This window comes from Calidris pugnax, unplaced genomic scaffold, assembly GCF_001431845.1.
Source record: "Calidris pugnax isolate Ruff unplaced genomic scaffold, ASM143184v1 scaffold123, whole genome shotgun sequence".
Lineage (NCBI taxonomy): Eukaryota > Metazoa > Chordata > Aves > Charadriiformes > Scolopacidae > Calidris > Calidris pugnax.
The window spans coordinates 1,367,201-1,394,502 of record NW_015090876.1 but is presented as its reverse complement, the minus strand read 5'-3'; the positions used below and the strand labels follow the sequence as shown (position 1 = coordinate 1,394,502).

Below are 27,302 nucleotides of genomic sequence, written 5' to 3'. Positions count from 1 at the left end.
CTGGGCTGGCTACGTGTTGTTTGTAGGGAATCTTTCCCTGGGTGATGGAAGTCAGACGTACCCACAGTAACAGGAGGGTGTTTGCTACATTGACTATATGATTTGCTTTGGGTATTTTTTTTCTCTTCTGGTTTTGTGTTGTGGTTTGTTTGGTTTTTACAGTGATGCTGTGGCTCGTTAACGCGACAAGTTGACCTGTTCTGTTTAGTGGAGTGACTGCAAAATGAGTGGATTCCTTAAACCATTTGCAAACTGACACTGGCCTCAGGAATTACTGGATTAAACGAAGGGATTAGGGAACATTGCAAACTTTGAGAGAAATGCTGTGTAGGCACATGCCTTACGCTCCCTCTCACAGTACCTACTTTAGTTTCTAAAGCCCTCTGTGCTCAGAGGAGAAAAGAGTATTTAAAGCTGGTGGACCAACTTCTCTGTATTCATATTTAGGAGTAGATTCTTTTCTGGATCTTGTCAGAGGTTGACAGAGATTGAAAGAGGTTGCTGCCCTGCTGCTTGCCCTCTGAGGGGAGGGGAGAATGAGGATGTTGCTGGCTCCTCCTGAACTGGCCAGTGAAGTGGTTACTGTGAGCCCTCTTGGCTGGCTCTTTAAACCCTGGGCTCACTCACACAGCAGCATCTGGCAGATCCTCAGTGGGGGACAGAGACCACCCTTTGGGTAAAGGGTAGCCCAGAAGCAGCTGAGGGACAGTTGTGGTTTCAGGGCTCACTTTTCCTTGTCCTGAGATAAACTTCATGTGATGGAAAATGCACCAGCTCCTCCATTGACTCCCGTGTTCTCTTCACCAGGGAGACTTCATCATAATCATTCCATAATGATGGTATTGACTTAGTCTCAATAATTCACTCTTAAACCAGCAGGTGGGTTGTTTGCTTGTTGTTTTTTTTTTTCCAGAAGTCTATATTAGTTTCCATTTTTTTCTGTATTTGTTCATTGACAATCTATATATATAGATGATTAAAGTTTTGTCCACAGTATTTACCAAGCTCATCTCGACTGGACTGGAAAAAAAAATATTTACTTTCTGGCAAAGCAATGCAGAAGAGCTTGTAGCACATCGAAGTTTTCCAGTAATGGCTTGAAGTTCTATAGCAGGAATCTTTTCACTTACCCTTTTGTTGTGAAGAGGTGACTTCTCAACCATTTTCTAAGTTATGAATTGCGTTGAAAGGGTATTTTTTCCCCTGTCTCCATGCAATGAAGTTTTAATAGGCTGTTGGGTTTTATCCCTGGCCATTTTCAAAGTAAAGGAATGTAATGCTGATGTTAAATGAATTGAGCCCTCTTCTGACACGTTCTCTGAAGGGTGAATCATACCGGGGGGGAAAAGAAAACAATGAAAAACTGAAACTTGATGCTCCTGTGGGAGCTTTGGAAGCTGCTGAGATGTTGTCCTGGCCAGCAGTTAAGGCCTCTTCTCATGGGTAAGGCTGGCATTTCCACACTGTTCCCCTCAATTACTGTCTTCTTTTCTTTAGTATTTCTTACCCCAAATGTTTTTTGCAAATGAATGTGCTCCTGAAATGGCTTTATGGGTATGTATTTGGTAAATAGACTATTTGGTGTATCTTGGAATACCACGAGGAGTTGTAGCAGGGAGGAAGGGCCTTGTTGGATTGAACCCATGGTGGTCTGTAGCTTCAAGCCCTCTGCTGCTGGTTCTCAGCCTGTGGCCTCCTCAGGGCTCCTGATGGGTGGTCAAATCAGAAGCAGGTTTGTAGGTATTGTATAGAGAGATGTATGGGAGGGGGAAAAAGGCTTCCTGCAGCAGTTGTACCTCCATGGGATGGTGGCTTGGGGGAGAAACACCTTAAGTATTAAGTAGGGTAGTATCTCATTGTGTTTGTTAACATGTTGTCCCAAGTATTTTTAATTATTGGTCTTAAACAGCAAGATTAACTGGCACAATTCGTATAATCCTGGGCTAGTCTTTGCTTTCACAGTCTTTATTTTGAATTTGTAATAAAGAAACGTTCTCGTGACCTTCTAACCATCTACAGTCCTTAATGCAAACTTCATAGAGCAAGTTTTGTTCGCTTGCTGTACCAAGTTTTAATTCTTAAACTCTAATATTTTTTTAATAACGCCTTACTGTAACTTTTATGAGCTTTGACTTGTTTACTATCAATAAATACTGAAGACAGAAGGTGATCTTGTTGTGTTTTTCCGGGTAGATCGTTGTAACGAATGGACTGATGCTAAACCCGCCGGGGAATGGCCTTCCTGAGGGCAGGAGTGATGCCCCTGTGCGTGGAGTGACAGTCCCACCACAGCCTGCACTTGGCTCAGGGAGGTAGTAAACTCTTTCCTGAAGGTCTCGACAGCTCTTGGCATTTCTTGAATGAGACCAGAGGGGTTTGAGTGCTTCTTGCCCAGCTTTTGGTGGGGCTGTGGGCCCTGGTTGTTCTGCACGTTTGGTCCTAGGAGAAATCTGGCATCTTCAAGGGCAGAAAATAAGGTGGTGAGCTGTTCACCAAGGGTGTGCAGATGGATTTACATGTAAATAACGAATTTGGGCTGGCATGTTGGTCACTTTGCTTGTCCTGAGCCCCTTCACGGTGTTCCCTGGTGGCACACTCCTTCTGGGGCCTCTCCTGCTGTCCCCACAGGCATCTCCCCGCCAGGGGAGTGCAGGTGTCACTTCTCCCTTCCCCAGGGAAGGTGCGCTGCTGCTGCTGCCTCTGAACCCTTCAGTCTCCTGCCTCTGCAGCCTCCTGAAGGTCTCCAACCATGTGCACCTCTCTGGGCAAACCACCCAGCCCAGAGCTGGCATCACCCGGCAGTTTGGCCATGAAGGAGCAGCAGCTCACGGTGAGTCCTCTGGCTTTGGGGAGGACACAGGATGGAGGAGCTGGGCTGTACCCAGCCCCAGCATTTTTCCTTTGGTATTCCTCAGGTGCTCTTGGGCTCTTTGTGCAGAGCTCTGTGTTGTTTAAAGCAAAAGTTGGGTCTAAGTATCCTACAGAGGAGAAAAACCTCTAGCAGGGGAGGTGAGGCTGGGTGACCAGGCTGGTGGTGAGGGTTAGTCCTCCTCAAACAGTGATCTTCAGCGTGCCCATCTCTTTGGGATCTGTTTGAGAGAGAGATTGATAATAAGGAGCTGGGATTGTGGTTCCTGTCTGAGCCCTCACTGCTGCTCCAGGACCTCGGTGTCTCTCCGTGGTGATCCCAGCAAGAGCAGTGCTTTGAAAACGTGATCCTTTCCCAAGCCTCAGCCTTCAGCCCCGTGACTCCCCCCTAAACCCAAGCACTGCCCTCATGCTGTGCTGGAACACGACCCAGGCAGACACAGAAACCTCGGCTTGAAGTGGAATCACTTGAAATAAAGTCAATAATATCTGGCATACCTTGCATTCCTCTCTAATGCAAGAAAAATCCTTAGTACTTGGTGTGACCTGTCTTGGCGTGCTGCTTCCTTGGGTTTGTTTTCTTACCCTCGGTGGCCAGGGCTACCAAATGCAGGGATGAACGGGACTATTCCGGAGGTCAGGGCTGGCCCAGAGAGAGACTTGCTCCATCCCCTGCTCCTCCTGCAGGATTTGGGATTATGGTGTCTGAGAGAACGCTTCCAAATGCTTTGCAGAGATGAGTTCAGCCCATGGGAATGAGGTGCTCGTAACGGTGTCGCTCAGACGAGGTCAGGGAGGTGATGAAGCCGAGTTAATTGTTCCATTCTTGTCAATATTAAAAGCTTTCTGAAGCTGGGGAGCCCTCCCTGTGCTTGGAGATATTTGGGGTGAAGAAATCTTCCTTTGCTGTTGCTGGAACTACTCAGCAAGGTCTACTCCAGTGCTCGAGACTGGGAGCTGTTTGTGAAACCCTCATTAAATTGACATGTAGCTTGTTATTGTGAAAATAAATCTGGTTCCTATAGTAACTAGTGGCTTGTGACTGGTGGGGCCACGGAACAAGTCTGTTTCAATAATTGCACACCCTCCTGATGAGGCATCATTTCTGTCATTATGCTGTTCTATCAGCACCAGCTCTCCTGTCAGGAGCTGCTCAGGGGATGCTGCTGTCGTTTATGAAAGGGAAAACAGCAATGGAAAGGTGAAAATAGAATTTTTCCAATCTCTGTTACTAGCTGAGATGTCAAGGGCAGCTTTTAGGTGGGATTTTGAATTGCTGGTCTTCTCTGGAGGTGAAGAGAGAGGGGATTCTGCCCCTCTGCTCTGGGGAGACCCCCCCAGTGCTGCCTCCAGCTCTGGGGCCACCAACAGCAGAAGGACATGGAGCTGTTGGAGCGGGGCCAGAGGAGGTCATGGAGATGCTGGGAGGGCTGGAGCCCCTCTGCTGGGAGGGGGGCTGAGAGAGTTGGGGTGATTCAGCCTGGAGAAGGCTCTGGGGAGACCTTAGAGCCTCTTCCAGTCCCTAAAGGGGCTCCAGGAAAGCTGGGGAGGGACTCTGGATCAGGGAGGGGAGCCATAGGATGAGGGTGAAGGGTTTTAAACTGCAAGAGGGGAGATTTATGAGATATCAGGAAGAAATTCTTTGCTGTGAGGGTGGTAAGAGCCTGACCCAGGTGCTCCATCCCTGGAAACATTCCTGGTCAGGTTGGACGGGGCTTTGAGCAACCTGCTCTGGTTGAAGATGTCCCTGCCCGTGGTTGGGGGTTGGACTAGATGGATTTAATGCTCCCTTCCAACCCAAATCATTCTATGAAAATGGAGTACAGTGTTCCTGACTGATTGAGTTGTGGCACAAGGCTCTGGCAGTTAATTGCTGCTTTATAATGGCTCCACTCCTGCGATTAATTCCAGCTCCTGAGGAGCCCCGCGGGACCTGCTCAGATCAGGGCCAACTTCCTCTGATCTGGTTGAACAGGCTCGTAATGATCGCAACCTGCTCTGGTTGAAGATGTCCCTGCCCGTGGTTGGGGGTTGGACTAGATGGATTTAATGCTCCCTTCCAACCCAAATCATTCTATGAAAATGGAGTACAGTGTTCCTGACTGATTGAGTTGTGGCACAAGGCTCTGGCAGTTAATTGCTGCTTTATAATGGCTCCACTCCTGCGATTAATTCCAGCTCCTGAGGAGCCCCGCGGGACCTGCTCAGATCAGGGCCAACTTCCTCTGATCTGGTTGAACAGGCTCGTAATGATCGTTACCTGGGATTAAACAAAATGGGTACTTACTGAAATGCAATTCCCTTCCTTTGTCATGGATGACTTTAATCAGTGTTTTGGGAACACTGGGGGAGTCCGTGAGCGTGCTCAGCTCCGTGGCTGTTGGGACCACAATCCCAGATCTCCCAAGGTTCCTCCTGGCAGCAGCAATGACAAGGCTGAGTTCATTCTGCCACCTTCTCTGTCAATCAGTTGGAGTCTCGCTGTGTTAGAGACTGAGACGGGGGAAGAGGGAGGAAGAATTTGTCAAGATAGAAGTGCAAATTGAGTCTCGCTGTGTTAGAGACTGAGACGGGGAAGAGAGAGGAAGAATTTGTCAAGATAAAAATGCAAATCATGAGAGAATTAACTGGTTTAAACTTTATAAACTCTTTTAAACTCTCAAGGCCCTAAGCTTAAGGTTTTAAGGTTGATCAGTGGAAGGGATGCAGCAGGAAGTGGAAGTGATGCAGTGATGATGCGGCCTCACCTCTCACAGGTGGGTCCAGGTGGCCCCCGCAGTCATGGACCCCCCATGTGTGTGCTGTGTCCACAGGTGGCCCTTCGCATCCGTCCCCTCAACCAGGCAGAAGCTGAGGAGGGAGCTGCTCTCGTTGCTCACAGTGTGGATGCCCAGGTGAGCACCAGCCACCAACCCAAGCCACTGCGAGGTCTGGCTCTTCTGGTTCCTGTACAAACACTCTTTCAAATCCCACCTTTTTGGGACACAGCAGGATGGCCCTCTAACTCTTCCCTGGTGAGGCTGCATCTGGAGCACTGTGTCCAGGTCTGGGCTCCCCAGTTCAAGAAGGACAGGGAACTGCTGGAGAGGGGACAGCAGAGGGCTACAAAGATGATGAGGGCATTAGAATATCTCTCTTTGTGAGGAAGGGCTGAGGGACTTGGGGCTTTTTAGTCTGGAGAAGACAAGACTGAGGGGGGATCTGATCAACAGCTATAAATACTTAAAGGGTGGGTGTCAGGAGGATGGGGCCGATCTTTTCTCAGTGGTGCCCAGTGACAGGACAAGAGGAAATGGGCACAAACTTGAACATAATTCTGTCTAAACATGAGGAGGAACCTCTTTCCTGTGAGGGTGGCAGAGCGCTGGAAGAGGCTGCTCAGAGAGGTGGTGGAGTCTCCTTCTCTGGAGACATTCAAACCCCACCTGGACACGTTCCTGTGCAACCTGCTCTGGGTGGACCTGCTCTGGCAGGGGGTTGGACTGGATGATCTCCAGAGGTCCCTTCCAACCCCATATCATTCTATGACTCTGTCCCCTGCAAACATCACTTCTCCAGTTCTGCACCTTTCACCTCTTGCTCCTCTTTGCAAGAGGCAGGGATTGCAGGAAGTCCCAACTTACTTTTTCTACACTGCTCTATCTATTTACATATTTTCACTGCGCCCTTGTTTTTTACCTTCTTTTCCAGTGTAAATCCCATTATTTTCTCTCGTGCTTCAGCTGATCTTTCTCTGAACCCTCTCGGAATGCTCGCTAATTCTGTAATACATCTTGTCTCCACGCAATACTCAAACGATAACAGCCCTCAAAAGCAAAAAGAGCATGAATCTCTCTTTCCTCTTTATGGATTATCTTACAAATGCAATTTTTGTTTAGCGCCTTATTGGTGAAAAATCCTTTTTTTTTTTCTCCCCCCCCTTCTCTTTTTTTAAAGCAGCCATTAACCTCACAAGGATATCGGTTTTGTTTTTCTACAGCTTATTCAGACGTGCATCATCTGCCCTGAGATCTATTTTCTCTAATGGAAATCTGGGAAGGAAATGTGCATTACATTAGTCTGAGTAACTGCTATCTATGAGAATGAGTTTCTTTTAATAATGCAAATAACCCTGATTATGGAAGCAAATTAATTGACTGGGCAGTTGAAGTACTTAGATTTCTTGGTGTATTTTGATTTACACCGTGTTCCCTGCTATTTTTACTCCCAGCCTAACTCATTTAGAAGTGCTTCTGTCTGCTTATTAATCCTAGCTCAAAATTGACTCTATTAGTGTCTTGTTATGTCTTAATGCTTCCGTGCAACAGCAGAAGATCTCGAATGCTGCTGGTGAGACACGGTGGTAGCCCCAGGTCGGGAGAGAAGGGCTCTTCTGGATGCGTGGATGCGCTGCGAGCAAAATTTGGACATAACAAGGACTCAGTAAAAGGGGCCTGAAAGTGTTTACCCAGCCAATTCCTCAAGGAAAGGAGGTGACCTCATTCTCCCAGCTCTGCTCTTGGCTGTGGCACTCACATGTGCACATGATGATGTGTCAGCCCATCTTTAGCGGGGAAACGCTGCCACCACCGAGGATAAACCAGGAGTTCCCTTCAGAGTTTACTCTGGTGTTGCTTCAGGTTTTAAGACCTGGGCTGGACCAGTGAAAACTATAGAATTTAAAAATTCTTTTAAAAAAGTCATTCTGGCAAGTGAAAACTTGCAGATCAAAACTAGAGCTGCTCGTTAGAGACTTGCGATGTAGCAGGAAATGCAAAAGAAAAAGCAAAGGTTTTAAGACCTGGGCTGGACCAGTGAAAAGTATAGAATTTAAACATTTTTTTTTAAAAAAGTCAATCTGGCAAGTGAAAACTTGCAGATCAAAACTAGAGCTGCTCGTTAGAGACTTGCGATGTAGCAGGAAATGCAAAAGAAAAAGCAAAACCAAAGTCTTGAGATTTCCTGAAAGCCCGTGGGCACTTGTCCAAGACACTTGTCTCTCTCCCACACCAGTGTGGTTACTCTCTGGGTCAAGTGGTGGTTGATCTGTCCTCTAATTGCTTATCTAATGATCTGTTTACCTGAGAGAGAGCGAGAGCTGCTCTGCAGCAGGAGGCACAGGGTTCTCTGTCCCTTCCCTCGAGGCTTGAGCATCTCCTCCTGAGCCGTTTCAGCGCAGGAGAAAGAACACCATTCTCCACACTAATTACAGACTGTGATAATTATGAACTAAAATAGATCCTAAGGGACTGAAAAGAAACAGAACCAGTTCTGCAACCTGCTGCAACTCCTCTCCCACCTTTCTTTTTTCCTTAATAAAAGCCAGAAATGGAATTAAGTTTTTGTCCTGGAGCAATGCAGATATTTCTATCAGTCCTTCTGCAGGGAAGGCTTTGGAAAGATGACTTTGGGAGCTTTTGCTCCTGAGGAACTGAACAGCTTTCACAGCTCCTTCACAGCTCCTTGGTCTGAATCTTGGCTGAAACTTGAGGGTAAGAGGTGGTGTCCCCCTCCTGCTTGCGTGGCGGTCGGTGGGGTGTCCTGTCCCTGCAGCCACTGTGATTGCCCAACACAGTGACTGTTTGGCTGCACAACGGACCTTCAAAGCATTTTTGCAGCAGCTGCTGGTTCTCCAAAGGGCAGAAGTTGCGACATCGGTTGCAAAACAAAGCTGGTCGACCTCCCCGTTGTGCACATGAGGGTGTTATCCACACAGAGCTGTAGCACAACGTCCCTTTGGCCCAGAGATGCTGTAAGAAATCCCGAAACCCAGACAATAACGGTGGTTCTTCTGACTTTGTCTCATAACAGAGGGTGGTCCTGAGGGACCCAAGCGAAGATCCCGATGACATCCTGCGAGCGAGCAGATCCCGAGAAAGGGCATTTGTGTTTGACATGGTTTTTGATCACAGAGCAACCCAGGTAACACCCTTTCCCTTTGTTTTTAACCAAAAAGGCTTAATGTTAGAACCGTTTTCCCTGCTCAGATGGATGTTTTTGGCAGGTGAGTAGGACTGCACACCCCAGAGGCCGCGTGTCACCTAGATAAAAGGTGACGTTGCTGAAGGTGAGGGTTTTCCTCATGGAAGCTGAGGGGACACACGTTGTATTCGCTCTGCCTCTCCCTCCCACACCAGGACTCCCCGATTGCAACACACCCGAGGGGGGACGAAGAGCTTTGTCTCCCGAGGTCCCCAGTGGATGAGATCATGGTCACGTTGCTTGGCTCTTGCTCGTACACTTCTTCCCTCTTCTACAGGCTGGGGAAGGAGCTCTGGTGCCCCCGCTGAGCCGTGTCTTGTGGACAGATGGAAGGTGCAGGATGAGATTCCATCAGCACCCGCATTTTGTGGTCACCACGACGTGGCTGCAGCCTTGCTTCCCACAAGCAATCCCATTGTCTGCTTTCTCTTTCACATGAAACTTCAGTGTAGCCCCCTCCTATGGTGCCTAAGACATCTCTGGAGGCCCAGTGGCATTCCTCAGTAAGGGATAAGGTCAGGGAGAGAATTTACTGCCTTATTCAGCAGACACAAAGAAAAAAACCAAAGCATTCCACGTTCAGAGTCCAAGAAAATAATCAAATTTAAGTGTATTTATTTTAGTAAGCTCCTGCATCTTGCCTGCCTTTAGAAAATTCAATACACATCTGTGCTTTTCTGCTCATTTTGATGCTGTGTCAAAAATTCAAATGGTTCACAAATAGTTCCAAAGCCCAGGAAATTTGTAAAACATAGTGAGAAAATCATGGGGAATGCAATTGGGTATAGATTGTTTGGACAGCTGTTATGCCTGACCATAACTCTATGCTTTTTTGACTAAATTAGGAGGAAGTGTATGTGTCCACCACCAAGAGCCTGATAGGAGGAGTCATTTCTGGCTACAATGCAACCATTTTTGCATATGGTCCAACAGGTAAAGTAGTCCCCGTAGCTGTACAGCTCCGGGTGAAGAAAATACATCTCCACAAACCAGAAATGAACTATAATGATAATTAACTGCTCACTGTTGAGGAAAAGGCTTAAGCATTAAAATACCATTCTCATCAGGAAGTGTGGATCTTCCTTTAATGCTAAAGTACCAGCAAAGCTGCCCTGTTTGAGGAGTCACTTAATTGGGGTGGAATTCAGTGGAGACAAATCTCCCTGTTAAGGAGGAGGTGATGAGGGCACCTGTACAATGCTGGAGGCATTCTGGGAGAATTGTTAAGGAGGAGGTGATGAGGGCACCTGTACGATGTTGGAGGCTGGTCTCAGGAGAATAGATACAGCTGTAGAAAGCACCTATGGACTACAGATGGTATGAAAATATACGTCTACCCTAGCTCTGAACACCCATTTTGGATGGCACGTGCCAAGTCTTTCCTGCGGCAGCATCATTGTGGGGTGAGAAATGGGAGTAACTGGAGGAAGTTTTGGGCCAAAGGACAGAAATCAGAAGGAAACTGGGCTTTACTTGTTGTGGAAACTTGTTTGCATGGAAGTTGATCTTCATTCTTCTTTGTGTTTTTAACAGGCACAGGAAAAACCTACACGATGCTGGGGACAGACTGTGAACCGGGGATTTATATCCGCTCTCTTGAGGACCTCTTCAAGGCCCTTGAAGCTACCTCTGAGGAGATGGATTACACGGTCTCCATGTCCTACCTGGAGGTGAAGTGTCCGAGCTGCCTCAGATCCAGGCTCTGTGGGAAGTGGGGTGTCCAAGTCTGACCACCACACAGTGCTCCCCTTGGGTGGTACAGCTCAAACCTTCCCTTCCACCCCAAAGAAATGCAGGACCAACTCAACCTTCTTTGCAGAACTAGGGACCCAATGCTAGTCTCTCACCAACCGCTCGTTTCTTACCCTCAGATCTATAACGAAGTGATCCGTGACCTCCTGAACCCATCCTCGGGCTTCTTAGAGCTGAGAGAGGACTCCAGAGGCAGCATCCAGATAGCAGGAATTACAGAAGTCTCTACTACAAATGCTCAGGAGGTACCTGGGGCTACAGTCCATGGTGAGGAGAAAGGGAGGGGGGCTCTGCTCACGTGCAACAGTGCTTCAAAATTTCTGGACACTTTCCCATTGCCTGTGCCTTACTCGGTAGCAAGGACCTTGTGTAGCAGGACCTCGGTGGAACTGGATTAATGGGATGAATTGTATGGAAAGAGCTGACCACGAGGCTGTGTGAGTGGCTGAAATCCCCAGCTCAACTCCTGCCAGCTCTGCTCCCCTGCTGCATGCTGCTTTCATAGAATCATAGAATGGGTTGGGTTGGAAGGGACCTTAAAGACTGAGTTTCAACCCCGTTCCTTGGGCAGGGACACCTCCCAGCAGACCAGGTTGCTCCAAGCCCCCTCCAACCTGGCCTTGAACCCCTCCAGGGATGGGGCAGCCACAGCTTCTTGGGGCAACCTGGACCAGTGTCCCACCACCCTCACAGCAAAGAATTTCTTTCTGGTATCTAATCTAAATCTCCCCTCTTTCAGTTTAAAACTGTTCCCCCTCATCCTGTGGCTCCCCTCCCTGATGAAGAGTTGCTCCCCAGCTTTCCTGGAGCCCATCTAGGGACTAGAAGGTGCTCTATGGTCTCCCTGGAGCCTTTTCTTCTCCAGGTTGAACACCCCCAACTCTCTCAGCCTGTCCCCACACCAGAGGACATCTCTGTGTGCTTTTCCATGTCATGTAGATCATGCAGCTGTTGACAAAAGGAAACAAGCAGCGCACGCAGGAGCCCACTGCTGCCAACAGGACCTCCTCCCGCTCGCATCACCAACCGCTCGTTTCTTACCCTCAGATCTATAACGAAGTGATCCGTGACCTCCTGAACCCATCCTCGGGCTTCTTAGACCTGAGAGAGGACTCCAGAGGCAGCATCCAGATAGCAGGAATTACAGAAGTCTCTACCACAAATGCTCAGGAGGTACCTGGGGCTACAGTCCATGGTGAGGAGAAAGGGAGGGGGGCTCTGCTCACATGCAACAGTGCTTTAAAATTTCTGGACACTTTCCCATTGCCTGTGCCTTACTCGGTAGCAAGGACCTTGTGTAGCAGGACCTCGGTGGGACTGGATTAATGTGATGAATTGTATGGAAAGAGCTGACCACGAGGCTGTGTGAGTGGCTGAAATCCCCAGCTCAACTCCTGCCAGCTCTGCTCCCCTGCTGCATGCTGCTTTCATAGAATCATAGAATGGGTTGGGTTGGAAGGGACCTTAAAGACTGAGTTTCAACCCCGTTCCTTGGGCAGGGACACCTCCCAGCAGACCAGGTTGCTCCAAGCCCCCTCCAACCTGGCCTTGAACCCCTCCAGGGATGGGGCAGCCACAGCTTCTTGGGGCAACCTGGACCAGTGTCCCACCACCCTCACAGCAAAGAATTTCTTTCTGGTATCTAATCTAAATCTCCCCTCTTTCAGTTTAAAACTGTTCCCCCTCATCCTGTGGCTCCCCTCCCTGATGAAGAGTTGCTCCCCAGCTTTCCTGGAGCCCATCTAGGGACTAGAAGGTGCTCTATGGTCTCCCTGGAGCCTTTTCTTCTCCAGGTTGAACACCCCCAACTCTCTCAGCCTGTCCCCACACCAGAGGACATCTCTGTGTGCTTTTCCATGTCATGTAGATCATGCAGCTGTTGACAAAAGGAAACAAGCAGCGCACGCAGGAGCCCACTGCTGCCAACAGGACCTCCTCCCGCTCGCACGCCGTGCTGCAGGTGACAGTGACGCAGAAAAGCCGCAGGAAGGCAACGGGCGAGGAAATGAGGGTTGGAAAGCTCTTCATGGTCGACTTGGCGGGGTCTGAGAGAGCAGCCCAGGTATGGCTGGATCTCAGCAGCTTTTGGTGAGACCAAGCTGGATTCCCTGGCCTGCTGTGCAGGGTCTGCACGGCCCCACCCCCAACTCTCTCAGCCTGTCCCCACACCAGAGGACATCTCTGTGTGCTTTTCCATGTCATGTAGATCATGCAGCTGTTGACAAAAGGAAACAAGCAGCGCACGCAGGAGCCCACTGCTGCCAACAGGACCTCCTCCCGCTCGCACGCCGTGCTGCAGGTGACAGTGACGCAGAAAAGCCGCAGGAAGGCAACGGGCGAGGAAATGAGGGTTGGAAAGCTCTTCATGGTCGACTTGGCGGGGTCAGAGAGAGCAGCCCAGGTATGGCTGGATCTCAGCAGCTTTTGGTGAGACCAAGCTGGATTCCCTGGCCTGCTGTGCAGGGTCTGCACGGCCCTCCTCATCCAGAAACCAGCACTGTGTGTGTTTCTCTGTCACTTCAGAGCAGTAGTTTGTACCTGGGACAGCCTAAAAATAGGCAAAGTTTGTCAGTATTGGTAATATTTTCTATTAGACCAGCTGGTATCGCTGGAAAAATGTGAACCAGCTTTTGGGTGCAGCCTTTTCTCAGGTCTGAAAAAGGAGCAGTGAATCTCACGTCTGCAGAGAAGCTGAGGTCCATTGGGCAGGGACCAGCTGGGCTGTCAGAGAGAAAGCTGGTACCAGTGGAAGGGAGGGATGCTGGTGGGTGGAAAATAAGGCAGCTGGTTCCTGTGGGAAGGAGGAAATGCTGTAACTCAGGGAGGTGATTTGAGGGAGAGAGATTCACATACCCAGTATTTCTGCTGAGACCAGGAATTCTGCAGTTATGCATCTTAATTTCTGAAATCATCTTTAGAAGATAATTAATAGCTATCTTTTAAGAACCAAGACGTCACAGCTGGGTCATCTTTTCCAAGAAATGTGCTCTGACCAGCACCCCTGTGCCTCAGAGTGGAGTTTAACCCTGCAATTTCAGGTTGATTTTGCAGGAGGAGGCATTGCCTTCACCCCAGTGATGCTGCACATCCTGCTTCCCCAGGCACAGACAGACCCAGCGTTCTGAAGCCTGTGCTCTGTCTGTCTGTCTGTCTGTCCTCCCTCCCGACAGACGCAGAACCGGGGCAAGAGGATGAAGGAAGGAGCCCACATCAACCGCTCGCTGCTGGCTCTGGGCAACTGCATCAACGCCTTGAGCGAGAAGGGGGGGAGCCGGGCCCAGTTTGTTAATTTTCGGGACAGCAAACTCACACGCCTGCTGAAGGTACTGTCACCACGGGTCACCGAGGAGCTGGGCTGGAATCACCCCTCAAATCAGACTCCCAGGGCTCATCCTTGAGTGTGTCCATGCATTGTCTTTATCCAGCTCAGAGCGCTCCTCCAGGATCTTGCGTGGGTATTATGATACAATCAGGGCTTGACTCGCTGCTGACTCTTCTATAAACTTCTTGTTTTGTCATCTGCTCTGCTAAGGAAGGATGTCCTACAGAAACATAGAATTGGCTAGGTTGGAAGGGACCTCTAAGATCTTCTAGTCCATCCAAGGGTTAAAGAAATCCTATCGATTCGGGTTGTGTGTCTCTAAGCTCCCACGTGATAAGTGTGGGGTTTTTTTTCTATTTTAATGAACTTACTGCCTTTGAATGTTTCATCCCTTCTATAAAATTTGCCTGAAATTGGCCAATAAATTTAGATGATGTTGAGGCTGGAGAAAGAGAGTCTGAGAGTGACTGCGTGCTGTCGTAGGAAATCGGGAAGGTTGCAGACAGGCTCTTTGCTTCACGGGTTATTTTATGGATCCTTTACAACGTCATTTATGAGCCTCACCTCAAGCCTTGGTGCTCAGCTACCGGAGCCTGACAGATGTGTTTTCTAGAGGATGCTGGGGGTGGAGAAGGGCTGGAGAAAAAGGCAGGTTTCTGTTTGAGAAGCTGCCAGCGTATCTGTGAAAATTGCGATTTCCTTGCAAAAAATTCTTCTTTCGTAGGAAGTTTAATTACTTATTGATTTTGCTGTTGATGGAGAAAGGGCCTAATGAATGGTCTTTTACCGGCACTTCCTTGGCTCCTAATTGGGATTCTCCACCGGAATCTCAATGAACTGCAGGGGTAACCAGCCCTGGTGGGTACCACCGAGCAGCCAGCCCCTATGGTGTCCATACTAACCACATCCACTGAGCAGCCAGCCCCTATGGTGTCCATACTAACCACATCCACTGAGCAGCCAGCCCCTATGGTGTCCATACTAACCACATCCACGTTGCATCCCTCTAGGACTCGTTAGGTGGCAACAGCAGGACTGTTATGATTGCACATATCAGCCCAGCCAGCACCTCCTTTGAAGAATCTCGAATGACCTTGATCTATGCCTACCGAGCAAAAAACATCAAGACACAGGTAAAAGGGCAAACAACTCACAAGGGAGGTGGGGGTTAGAGATTAAAATGTAGTGGATGAAAGGAGAACAAACATCAGGATGGTGTAGAAACTCAGAGTGAGTGATAGAAGGGAAGAAATGCAGACGAAGGGAACAGCAGAAAGCAAATGGTGTGGGTCATGGATGAGGAGTATGAGGATCAAAACAAGGAGCAGAATGATGGAAAGGCAGAGGAGGATGTGCCAGGCATGGACCTGGGTGCAGAACATAAGGAGTGATGGGTGGAAGATGGCTATTGGGAGGACAATGTATGGGGAATGTCCCAGTGGGGATGCTGGGCCTGGAAGAGAAACCGAAGGGCTGCAGAAAGGAGGAATAAAATGGAGATGTTTGTGGGGTGAAGGAAGATGAACAATGATCTACAAAAGGGTTTTCACTTTGTGGATCTCTGTGTTTTCCCTGTGGACACAAGGTCCCTGGCTTTTCTCTGTTGCCTTTTGGGAATTTCCCGGAATTAGGGAAAACCACAAATCTACAGTCTCCCCACTCAAGAAGGAAAACTCTTCCTCAAGGCAGGATTTGGGGCCCCTCCAACCAAAACTGTAGCTTTGTTTACAGCTGTTGTACCAATAACAGACTGTGGGACAAATACTCGTGTGTTCTGGTTCAACCAGGTGAAATGTAACCTGAGGAACGTTGACCAATACACCAGCATCATCGCGGACCTCCGCAGGGAGATCGAGCGTCTGAAGGAGAGGGTGAAAAACCAGGAGAAAGAGAAAAGTACAGCCAGTGCTGACCTCAGGGATCTGCAAGGTAGAGCCACGAGCTAGAAACATTCTGGGGTATCTGGAGGGAAGGGAGCTGGGAGAGGAGCCATGTGGATGAGTTGTGGTAGCTCTTGGTGGGCCTCCATGCAGACATAGCTGGGGGAAGCTGGTTCAACAATGCCTGCAGAGAAGCAGAGTGGAGAACACAGCCTGATAGGTAGGGGAAATGAAGTTGTTCTGTGTAAGCCTGTCTCTGATGTGCTGCACGATGCTGGACAACACATTCAACCCCCTCAGCATCTTCCCCAAGGTCAAAATGTGTTAAATTTCACGAAACTGCCCTGGAGAAGAGCTTTGACATCAAGTGGTGGCATTTGCTGGGGGAAGTCCTGACTCTTCCAGAGAGGTGACCAAGTTTGTAGCCTGGGTCACTGCAGGCTCCGAGGCTGCATCAGGAAACAGAATTCTGTTGTATGGTTCGTTGCACTTAATCAAAAATAAATTAAAAAAAAAAGTAGGGAGGGGGGCAGGGCGAAGCTTTTAAAGCATTGATTGTTCTGCCCTGGGGATTGTTCCTTTTGTCAGTGAATCTGGCAAGGAATGAAACAAAAATAGTCAAGTTCTCTGACAGACAAGACATGAGTATAATAGGTCTGTGCTACCAATACCCAAGGTCATTTCTAGGTAACAAGCACAGAAAACCGATACCTTTTTGTTTTTGGCAAGTGGAAAGGGGGAAGAGGTGTCCCTGCAATGCAGTATCCCCTTCATGCTCACAAAAGAGTAGCAATGAGACCTATTTATTGCTAATAATATAGTCATAAATATATATCGGATTTCTTAAGCACATGATTAACCTCAAGACACTGCAGAACGAAGCAGTCCTATAAACAAAGGAGGGGCTTGGGCCCAAAAGTAGTTTTGTGGGGACTTGGCAGAAGTTTACCTGGCTTAAGGTCAGGTCAGAAATGTCTTCTCCTGCAGCAGAGAAGCACCAAGGCTCAGAGGTGCACAGTCCTCAGGTGATGAACACCTTGAGGGCACAGCTGATGAAGGCTTTCAGGGAGCAAATGGAGATGCGTCGCAGCCTGATGGAGCTGGAGAACACCAACATTGAGCTGCACGTCGATACCTGCAGGCACCTCCTAACCATTGCAGAGTGAGTACCTCCTGGGCTTTCAGCACGATTTACACACGGACCTCCAAACTCACCACAAGAAATGCCAACATCCGATGGTCCCCCCACCCCCAACAAAAATAACAAATGCATGAGATCAAGTGTAGGTTTGAGATTTACCTAAGTGACGAGAAAAAAAGACTTGGGAGGGTTGGTGGTCTGCAAAAGGTGCCCAGGGATTTAAGGTCGATTAAGTCCGTGCAACTCTGAGCCTTAGATTAAGGTGCTATATTTGCAACGGGTGATTTCTGCTATCGAGAAATACATCCCTAATCCCTCCAGCTGCCTGTACCGAGGCTGCAGCCGGCACATGGTGCTGCACCAACATGCAATCTTCTCATGTAGCTCCATAAAGCAACCAGCTACCTCTGGCATCAGGTTCAAACACGAGACTAAGGGGATAAACAGTAGGTACCTCACCTCTCTTTGGACCTTATTCTGGGCTTGTGTTTTAATGGGGAAAACTGGATGATAGTGGAGTTTGGGATTGTTGGTCCTTCCGTGGTCCGGTCACCCTGTGTTTGTGAAGTGTTTTCCACCCAGATGCACTGCATCTGGGCATGACTCCAGGTCAGAGAAAGCAGCAGCATCCCTTTCTTCTGGATAAACTGTAAGTAGGTGTCAGTTCCCTCTCATTATCACTAGTCACCCACCTAATGCTGCTGTAAAATTTATAGTCCCTTTGACTTTGGGTCATTTGTAGTTAAAATAGCCTTCAGAACATTAAAGATGTTCAACAAGTACCTGTGAATAGACAACAATTTGTGTTGAGGTGGGGGACAAGCACTGTTCTTTCCATGGAAAGATCACGTAGGAGGCCTGTCTTACAGGAGGAAGCTAATTGTGCTCTTCTGCATGGCTTGCCCAGCTCCAAAGCAGCCTGGACCAATCAGTTCTGCTGCTGGCATGCAGGAAGTTGGACAGATACAATGAAGGACTCTGCGTGCATCATTAGGACGTGGTGACATAACTCTAGAAGTTCCTTTCTTTTTCTGCTGGCAGCTGGGAACGAGAGAAGGCTCAGGGTGCACACAAGGACGACAAGCCAGCAACAGAGGAGAAAGGTGGAAATACAGAGGAGGAAGACAGGGATGTGGACACCATGGAGTCACCTGAACCTCACGAAGTGACGGCAGCAAGAGAAGAGATCAACCTGCTGCTGGCAGAGCAACGCAGGACGGCGGCCCTGAAGGTGAGGAGGTGAAGGTGGCCTTATGGTCACAACTCTGACCTCGGCCCGGAGGGTGCCTGGGGGCAGGATGGCAGCAGTGTAACTCAGAGAGGTTCTCCTGCTCTTGGGCCAGCACCACGAAAGCAGCGTGGCACCTGGATTGCAGGTGGACTCCTAAATACTCTGGGCTGCAGAAGGAAGCAGTGTGGGAGCACTGCCCTTTGCATCCTGCCTCTGTCCCTGTGGTTTTTTAGGACGAGGGAAAATCACAAACCCATTTTCCCTTTCAGGGACACTTTTAGGGTTTGTCACTCACTGGTTGTTCAATGTTTTGGTAATCACTTTTGGTGATTATTTTTTTGACAGCTAACATTAGTGTTTGTGAGCTCCTCTAGGCAAGGACTGTGTGTCTGGATGTATCTGCCATGACTGAACCACGGTGGCTGCTAGTACAATTAGCAAAATACTTTCTGTAGCTATTACTTTAATCTCAGCGTGAAGGACACAGCAGAGATTTGCTCTGCTTTGTTATCCCAAGGAGCCAAACTGCCTTGACAACCCCCTGTCTATCTCTTTCAGACAGAGCTGGAGCAGCACTTAGCAAATGCCAAGGAAAAAGCTTCCCAGATGGAGGAGTTTTTCCCCAGACAAATCACCAGCGAGGATCAGCAGGAGGTGCTGAGGCTCCTCTGCAGAGCCCACGAGCTTGAGCTTGGCAACACGGAGCTGCAGGCAAATACACAGTACAAGGAGAATCTCTTGTGCCAGAAGGATTTTGTGATCCAGCAACTGCAGCAGCACACGCTGCTCTGTGAAGAAATTATTCATCAGCAGCAGATGCTGATAAAAGGTAAAGCAGCGGCTTTGCTCCGTCACTATCTCTGAGCCTTGTTTTCTGATGCCAAAGTGGAGAACAGTCCACCCAGAAACGCTTGTCTTGGATGTCATGACTTCACAGTTCTCAGCTGTTTCTCCAGGAATGACCTTTTAACTTTTCCTTCCCATCTCTGCTCCAGCCCAGAACATTCCTGTCCCAGAGACACTGGTGAGGTTACACCACCTGCACCTCTCGGAGCTGGAGGAGGGGACGCTGAACCGCCTGCTCCTGCTGCACTCGGTGATGTCCATCATGCTCAGGGTGAGGCAGAGCAGACCCTTGTGCTGGAGAATCCACATTTGTCCCATCGTCTTGTGTCACGGCTGTAGATTCACACCCACCCAAAGCCTGGCCAGGCCCTGGTGCCCATCAGGAGCTGCACAAAGCTTTGTTTTATGTCTCTGAAGCTCCGATCTCTTTCCCTCCTTTGACTCAGAGAATTAATAAGGCTTTTAGTGACAGAAAAGGACCCAGGCAGGGCTGTGCATGAGCCAGCACGTTCATCCTCCCAGTTGCTGATGCATTAGATTTGAGAGAGACAACTGTGGCTTGGTGGAAAGCAGAAAAGCAAAGGTGAGATGGCCAAACGCAACTCTATGAGCCTGTTGCATTAGATTTGAGAGAGACGAATGTGACTTGGTGGCAAGCAGAAAAGCAAAGGTGAGATGGCCAAACACGCAACTCTACGAGGCACTGCTGAAGGAGACCATCCCCTCTGGAGGCCTCTGCTTGCTCATGGCACAGTTGTTATCGAGGTCCTCAGGCCTTTCGTGCAAGGAGGGAAAGTTGCTGCTGGCCTTTTTGTCTTTGGAAAACTTGTGTGTGTTTTGAGACACTTAAGGGGCTGCCAAGAAATTGCCACAGTCTTCAGCAGGGAGTCCAACCAGCAGCGTCTCCTGTTTATTATGATTGCCTAGAATGAACAGGACAAGGAGTTGGGTTTCACTTTGAATAATAAACTTACTGCTAGTCATGTTGTTATATGAGAAATTAAACTACTTTGGGTGCCCTTCCACAGGAGAGGAGCAATTAGCAGGTGGCTGGAGCTATGGAAAAGCACATGAGGTATCAAGAGCGTCTTTGTGACCACAGGCTGGGGGCCAGGGCTAGAGGAGGGGCTTTACAGTGAGAAAAATCTGCTGAAGATCTCATTCTTCCCTCTTCCTGCAGCCCCACAACAGCCCTTCTCTGGATGTGAGTCAGCATCTGGATCCTAATAAAGATGAGGTCAGAAAAGGTCCACCTGGGAACATGAAGGATCTTCCCTGGGGGGTGAAGTTTGACATTCCCTCCATCACCCTTGAGTCAGACAGGTAATGTGAATCCTTCTCATTATTAGACTTTTTCTCTAGGGCATGGGGACCTTCCAGCTCCCAGCTATGTCCCCAAAGTTGGGCGATATCAAACTGGAAGAACCTTCAGAAACTGGAATCTGTAATTACGGGAAAACTCTGGCAAAGTAGCTCTGTGTTTTAGCAGGAACCTTCTCTGCAGAGAGTGCTACGGGAGATGTCTGGTTTTGCTTCTGCTGACTGGCAAGCATTTAATCAAATAAAGTAGCAAAGTTTGCGAGGATCAGGAGACAAAATCTCTCTCCTTCATGAATTGTGAAATCCTTCCTTGCTGTGTTCTTTATTACCACATTTACCAGGCTCCTGGCTTTCCCCATGTCTCGAGAGCTCTCATCTGGACGTGTTTCATCTCTCCCTCTTGATAAAGGGTCTGTGTTTTCGTTTATTAACCTTTCAGCATATTCTTTTCACAGTGACAGTTGCAGATCATCTAAAACCGCACCCTGTAGGACGGAGGGGTCCCTGGATACCCACCTCAGCCCAGCTTTCTCTGCTTCACCAAAAAGCCCAGTTCAGCAGGTCAGTGTGGCAGGGACTGAATTCAAGGCACGTTTGTCGTGGATGGCAGTTGAATCTACTGCATGTGAGGAAGGTAAACCTTGGCAGGCAACAGAATCACTCCTAGATTGCTGGCCTTGGGTTTAAGGCCTGAGATTCATTTAAGAGGCCAAGGCTTAGCTGCCATCTCCAATTTGGGGTCTCCCTCTCCATGAACCACGTAGTGTCTAGTTGTCCAGCAGAGTGATGGACGTTGTAAATAGGGATGCACCATACAACGCATGGTCTGGTGTGAGGGTGCCTGTGTTGTCCAGGATGATCACCTCCTTTTATGCCATTAATTGATCTCCTCGGCCCTGATTTGGCAAAACCAGTGAGATGGATTCCACCCAGCACCCTGGAACAGGAGGGAGAGGTAGGAGCTCATCAGCCTCTTGCTTGTGGGCTGACTCATTTTGTAGCCGTGGCTCTGTACAGGAAATACATAATTAAAAAGCTTTGCCTTTGTTTCTCCATACATAGAAGCTGTTGTAACAATATTTCAGGTGAAATTTAATGTCTCCCAAATGTTTGAAAGCGCTTTGAAGGTGAAAAGAATAAAAGCCTTGAACGGGAAGCAAATTACGCTGCAATTGCTTTGATTTTTAGCAGAAACCTCCAGGTGTTGCTGCAGGAAAGATGACTCCCAAGCTGCGTTCCCCCACCTCTCTGGACTTGTGTGGGAAGAAGTCACCTGCAGACATTGCTGCTCTTCCAATGAGCCTGGAGACCTTGAAGGAAATCGCTGCCAACACCAAAAGCATCTCCCTCATTGCGGCCAGTCGCCGTTCCAGAGTCCAACAGAGGGACCTTGGGAGTGATGTCTCCTCAGCCCACTCCTCTGAGGAGGATACGCTTGAGCTGAAGTATCTGGAGGCCAGTTCCACCCCAGACTGTCAGAGAAGAGACAGTGCGAGTAGGGGGAGTTTGCTGTCGGATCCCGCAGCTGGCAGCCAGCTGTGCTCCCCAGCCAGGGGAATGCTGAAGAACAGGAGGGACCAGGAGATGCCTGCTGAGAGGACAGCCAGGAAGAAAAGATCTCGCTCTCTTGAACCAAACTTCCACAGGGTAGGTCCTTTGTGCTTCTTTCTATTGGGGATGGGTTGAGCAGAAGACATAGATCAAGCGGAGCAAGAGTGATTTTTAAATATGATAAGAGAAACATAGTACAAACTGCACGAGGAAATAAGTTAAATATCTTTATTCTTCTATAATGCCCTTGACCACCTGCCTAAAGTCAGGTGTGAAGGGAATTGGTGGAGTCTCCATCTCTAGAGACATTCAAAACCCGCCCAGACAACAACCCCATATCATTCTGTGATTCTTTGAATATTTTTGGTACCACATGGCAACAATTGAAAACCCGCCCAGACAAGTTCCAGTGCAACCTGCTCTGGGTGACCCTGCTCTGGCAGGGGGTTGGACTAAATGTTCTCCAGAGGTCCCTTCCAACCCCACATAATTCTGTGATTCTGTGAATATTTTTGGTACCACACGGCAACAATCAGAGGGGAGAGACATCACCACGGAGGCTAACTCAACTTGGTGTCTTTCAGACCTCAAAAGCTACTCACTGGACTCCCTCAAGCCCCAGTACAGACAAAGCTGGTGAGAACCACCTGTGCCAAGACAGACTCTTCCATCAGTCAAAAGCCACGAGCAGCATATCCACTGCCCCAAAGATCAAAGTTCCTGTCGACCACCGTTCAGGTAGGGGCCAAAGAGCTGCTGGAGACATCCTGCATCAGCTCTGTTGGAAAAGATGGATTGTCATGTGAGAAATAAACCAGAGTAAAAGCTAATGATCCGAACTATTAGTAATTTGATCTTAATTTTTAAAAAAGAAAAATAATCTAAGTAGCTTTGGATGGGTAAGAACACATATCCTTTGTAGACCAATGCCTCAACTGTGCCTTTCTAACCGATGGGGAAGGATTAGGGTTCGGTTGGGTTCACATGCAACAAGGTGCTGATTCAGAGAGTTTCTCACCCAAAGCAAGCCTCAGCAAGGAGGCCAAGACATGACTGGCTGCACTGACCGTCTGTCAGCTTCAGCTGCTTCACCTTGTGCAGACACAGAAGGTCGGGATGAGTTTAGGGGAACTGGGTACCCAAACCCTATTGAAACAAATCCAGGATCTTTGCCCATTCTGCCATTCTCAGTTTACCAATGCTAATTAGTTTTTCTTACATATTTTTTTAAATTAAAAGTGGTTAACTTTTGATTTATAATGCTGCAATTTATTTTGGGGAACTGTTACAAGCTCATTCATGGGAAAATGTTTTTTTAAAACTGATTTTATAACGAAGCACACCCTGTCTTTGATAGAGGGGATTCCAGGAGAGGTGCTGCCGAAAGACCATGCTCCTGCAGGCACCACCCAGCCGAGCAACGCTGGTCACCTCGAAGGACAGGTCCTGCAGAAGCAAGTCAAGGGTGAGTAGGTGAAATATTCTCAGGCTGGCTGGCTCAGGAGGCACCGCTATATCCTTCAGCACTTGCTCTGTTGCAATCTGAACCTAAAGAGCTGGAAATGCAACACAAACGGTCCAGTTGGGAAAGCAGTCACACGGATATGGGGCTTACAGCCAAGTCTTAAGCCTCTTTTCCTCTCTATTCCTTTTTTTTTTTTTTTTTTTTTTTTTTGCAACAGATGACATGGGCAATGTTCCAGAATGAGTTACACTCCTTCTCCCTCTTGGCCAAAAATAACCTCTCAGGGAGAGAAAATAACATTTTTCAGAGGTGCCCATAATCCTAGTCTAATCCCATATGTGAAGTACCAAGTGTAATCTGAGTTAGCTGGGTGACAACACGTTGCTTCCACTCAGAGTGTTGCCTTGGGATTTTTCTGAAGGCGGCGACGTGCAGATCCTCCTGCCTCTGCCAAGCTCTCCCCTCCACAGCCCCTGCCAACCTGTCTCCTCTCTTCCCTGCTTTGACTGGCGATGAGACTCGAGTCAAAGCCTGAGAAACCTGAGCGAGCACTTCATCTCCCCTCGCTTGCAGGGCCTGCAGATGGTGCCAGCAGTCGGCAAAAGCAGGAGCGGCCAGTCACCCGCCGGGGCAACCAGCCAAAGCCTAAATAGAAGTCACTGGAGGAGCAGGACTCTCCGGCCCCAAGGACTGCAATCCCAAGGGACTGCAATTGTGAGACTGCTGGAATCACAGAATCTTCTAGGTTGGAAGGGACTTCAGTGATCATCTTGTCCAACCGTCAACCTAACTGACAAAAATAGACACCCACACAACAAACAAGAAGCATCACCATCACTAACCCATACCTCCCAGCACTACATCAACCCGTCTTTTGAACACCTCCAGGGATGGTGCCTCAACCACCTCCCTGGGCAGCCCATTCCAATGCCTGATAACCCTTTCAGTGAAAAATTTCTTCCTAATATCCAGCCTGAACCTCCCCTGGAGTAACTTGAGGCCATTTCTTCTCGTCCTGTCGCCTGTGACTTGAGAGAAGAGACCGACCCCCACCTCTCTACACCCTCCTTTCAGGGAGTTGTAGAGAGCAATAAGGTCTCCCCTCAGCCTCCTCTTCTCCAGGCTGAACACCCCCAGCTCCCTCAGCCTCTCCTCATAAGACTTATTCTCCAGACCCCTCACCATCTTTGTTGCCCTTCTCTGGACCCGCTCCAGCACCTCAATGTCTTTTTTGTGGTAGGGAGCCCAAAACTGGACACAGTACTCAAAGTCAGGCAAGCAAGTGCAGGGGGAGTTAGGGAGCCCAAAACTGGACACAGTACTTGAAGTCGGGGAAGCAAGTGCAGGGGGAGCGTCCTTTAACGTGGATTTTAGCTTTTGTGTTGTGATGCTGAAAAACAGGGGGAGAGGGACCTTATACATCATATATCACTTTTCCCATATCCCTCCTGCACGTCTTTCCTCTCAGTACTGTGCGCTGCAGCCGTTAGCTTCAGTTTAAGACAAGCAGGGTGTTAACAGAGTCCAAGAGAAGAGGAAAACCTCATTTTCCCAGCAGTGTTGGCCTCCCAGAAGATGTCAGCATGGAGCCCAAGCTGCCGTTTTTTTTTTTTCCCAGGGCCAAAGCGTGGATGCCACCCATGCATCCCAAAGGCTCCCTGACTATTAAAACCAAATGTTAAACGCCTGAGAAACAGCTTCCCCTTTCTCCCCCTGCTGTCCCTGTGTGGGGCTGTGAAGCTGGGAGGTGTAACACACGCCTGGAATGCTGTTTGGGTGAGCAGATGTGCGGCCGTGAGAGCAGCCGGAGATTACTCCCAGCTCTTTTTCCATCTACAGAGTGTTTCAGATCCCACCGAGGCGGGGGAAGCGGACTGGTGATAGGTGAAGACCCCGATAAGAGCTAGCCTGGAGGTAAACCACGGGAACGTTTTGTTTTTCTTTTTTGGAACAAATGTCTCCAGCCAGCAGCCTTCTCCACGGGGGGCTTTTAGGAAAGTATTTCCCCCGCTTTTTAAATATGCTGCAAATAAAGTGGTTCTGGCCGTTGCACTGAATAAACAGTGAATCTGTGCCCTGAACAGGAGTGGCCTCCCTCCTCGGTCTGCTGAAATACAGAAGACGATGATCTCAGGTAGGTTTGTGCAATTTTCAGATGGATGAAGAACCTTTTTTACAGCTGCAGTAATTGAAAGAATTCCTAACTTGCTCTTTCTGCCTTGCTCTGTGACACCAGGCACCCTCCCTCTTCCTTTGCTCCCTGTCAAGATGGAATCACAGAATGGTTGGAGTTGGAAGGGACTTTAAAGATCATCTAGTTCCAACCCCCTGCCCTGGGCAGGGACACCTCCCACCAGCCCAGGTTGCTCCAAGCCCCCTCCAACCTGGCCTTGACCCCCTCCAGGGATGGGGCAGCCCCAGCTTCTCTGGCCAACCTGGGCCAGGCTCTCACCACCCTCACACCAAAGAATTTCTTCCTAATATCTAATCTAAATCTCCCCTCTTCCAATTTAAAACCATTACCCCTTGTCCTGACAAAGAATCCCTCTCCAGCTCTCCTGTAGCTCCCTTCAGATATTGGTAAGCTGCTATAAGGTCTCCCTGGAGCCTTCTCTTCTCCAGGCTGAAGATGGGGAAGGATAGCTCAATCCAGGGATGAGGAAGCTTAAATTGTTTGTGTTCATAAAATCCTATAAACCCCTGAAGCAGGGATGCAACATGAGTAAGTTGGCATAAGCAGGTGGCCAATTGTCCTTATGAAGCAGAAAGCAGCAGCAAGAGGTGCGATGGCGAAGTAGGAAGGTCAGGAAAACTTCTTCCCTCCCCCCGACGCCGCCTTTTTCACATAAACAAAGATATAAAAAAAGGACACACAGATAAAATAAGCACACTGTGTGTAAAGCAAACCTGTGCCAGCAGGTCTTGAGCCAAGCCTCTATTTACAAGACCTCACGTGACCTGCAAGCGCCGGAGGACCAAAAGTGAGAGAAAATGGGAGTTTTCCAAGTGTATACGTCTCCGCTAAATATCTTTGGGCTGAATCACCATGAGGAGTTGCAGTGTTTGGAGTTGTTTCATGCCAAGAGAGGGGCATTTTGAGCGGAACGCAGCGGTCTGAGGCTACAGGGAGGTTGTGTGGCAGAGTTTGATGGTTTGCCACGATGGCCATGAAGAGTACGGAGCCACGCGATGTGCCCTGTTCCTTGTTTGTAAAACCTGCGCTTTTAAGTCTGTTCATAAATGTAGAAGTTGGGGATTTGAGATCTTGGGGGTGGAAACTGTAAATTATCAGTTGTAGCTTTCCTAATTGCTGGAGCTGAGGCTGCAGCCCATCATCTCCTGTGCAGTGTGGGACCGTGCTCATTAGCAGTGCTGGGCTAATGGCTTTTTGATTCCATTCTTAAGTGATGAGTAGGAAAGGGGGTTTAAACTCTTTTGGGCTTTTCCAGCAGCATTTTCTACCCTTTCTCTACCCAGTTACTTTATGCTTTGCTCCTAATAAAGGCTGTGGAGTGGTTAAAACCCAAAAGGCTGGGATTTCTTCCCCAAAACAGCTTGAAGGGGAGTGTCTCTGGCAGCTCGGTGAGTCAGGCTGAAGGATGCCGTGTCCCCCTCAGGAGCGGGGACGCTGGCTCCTTGTCCCTGGGGCCTGCGCCCTCCACGCACCCTCCAAAATAAGTTAAAAATGAGTTTTAGTCTAAACTTTCCTGGTGTAGCTGCTGGCAGGGGAGGGGCGGGCGGCGCTGCCCCCCTTTCGGAGCTTTGTGAGGAGACTAATCTCCTCAGCCTTCGCCGCCACCGCTCTCTCTCGGGCTGTGGGACGGAGCCGGGGGCTGCCGTGCCCGGGGCAGTGTCCTCCCACCCCAAACCCCCTCCAGGCCTCGGGCCCACCCCGCCAGACCGGACCGCACCGGGGTCGGCCCCGGGCCGGGCGGGGAGCGGGACAGGGCGGGCCGGAGCCTCCC

The 27,302-nt window shown here is 49.0% G+C and overlaps 1 protein-coding gene across 1 annotated transcript; it reads left to right on the top strand.

Moving 5' to 3' along the window:
• The first annotated feature begins 2,749 nt into the window (after positions 1 to 2,749).
• Positions 2,750 to 23,990, top strand: KIF19 (kinesin family member 19). The gene is made up of 18 exons (XM_014946193.1): positions 2,750 to 2,830; positions 5,682 to 5,762; positions 8,659 to 8,769; positions 9,675 to 9,762; positions 10,363 to 10,499; positions 11,629 to 11,754; positions 12,449 to 12,643; positions 13,752 to 13,904; positions 14,914 to 15,036; positions 15,691 to 15,832; positions 16,771 to 16,945; positions 17,966 to 18,155; positions 18,714 to 18,984; positions 19,151 to 19,272; positions 21,510 to 21,968; positions 22,457 to 22,610; positions 23,230 to 23,337; positions 23,911 to 23,990. Exons 1-18 carry the CDS (start codon positions 2,750 to 2,752, stop codon positions 23,988 to 23,990), a joined length of 2,796 nt encoding a protein of 931 aa, XP_014801679.1.
• The last annotated feature ends 3,312 nt before the right edge of the window (positions 23,991 to 27,302 follow it).

Coding starts and splice junctions, on each gene's coding strand:
- KIF19 (XM_014946193.1), top strand. CDS start 2,750: ATGTGCACCTCTCTGGGCAAACCACCCAGCCCAGAGCTGGCATCACCC. Junction 5,763..8,658: donor CTCACAGTGTGGATGCCCAG/GTGAGCACCAGC, acceptor GTCTCATAACAG/AGGGTGGTCCTGAGGGACCC. Junction 23,338..23,910: donor CCTGCAGAAGCAAGTCAAGG/GTGAGTAGGTGA, acceptor CCTCGCTTGCAG/GGCCTGCAGATGGTGCCAGC.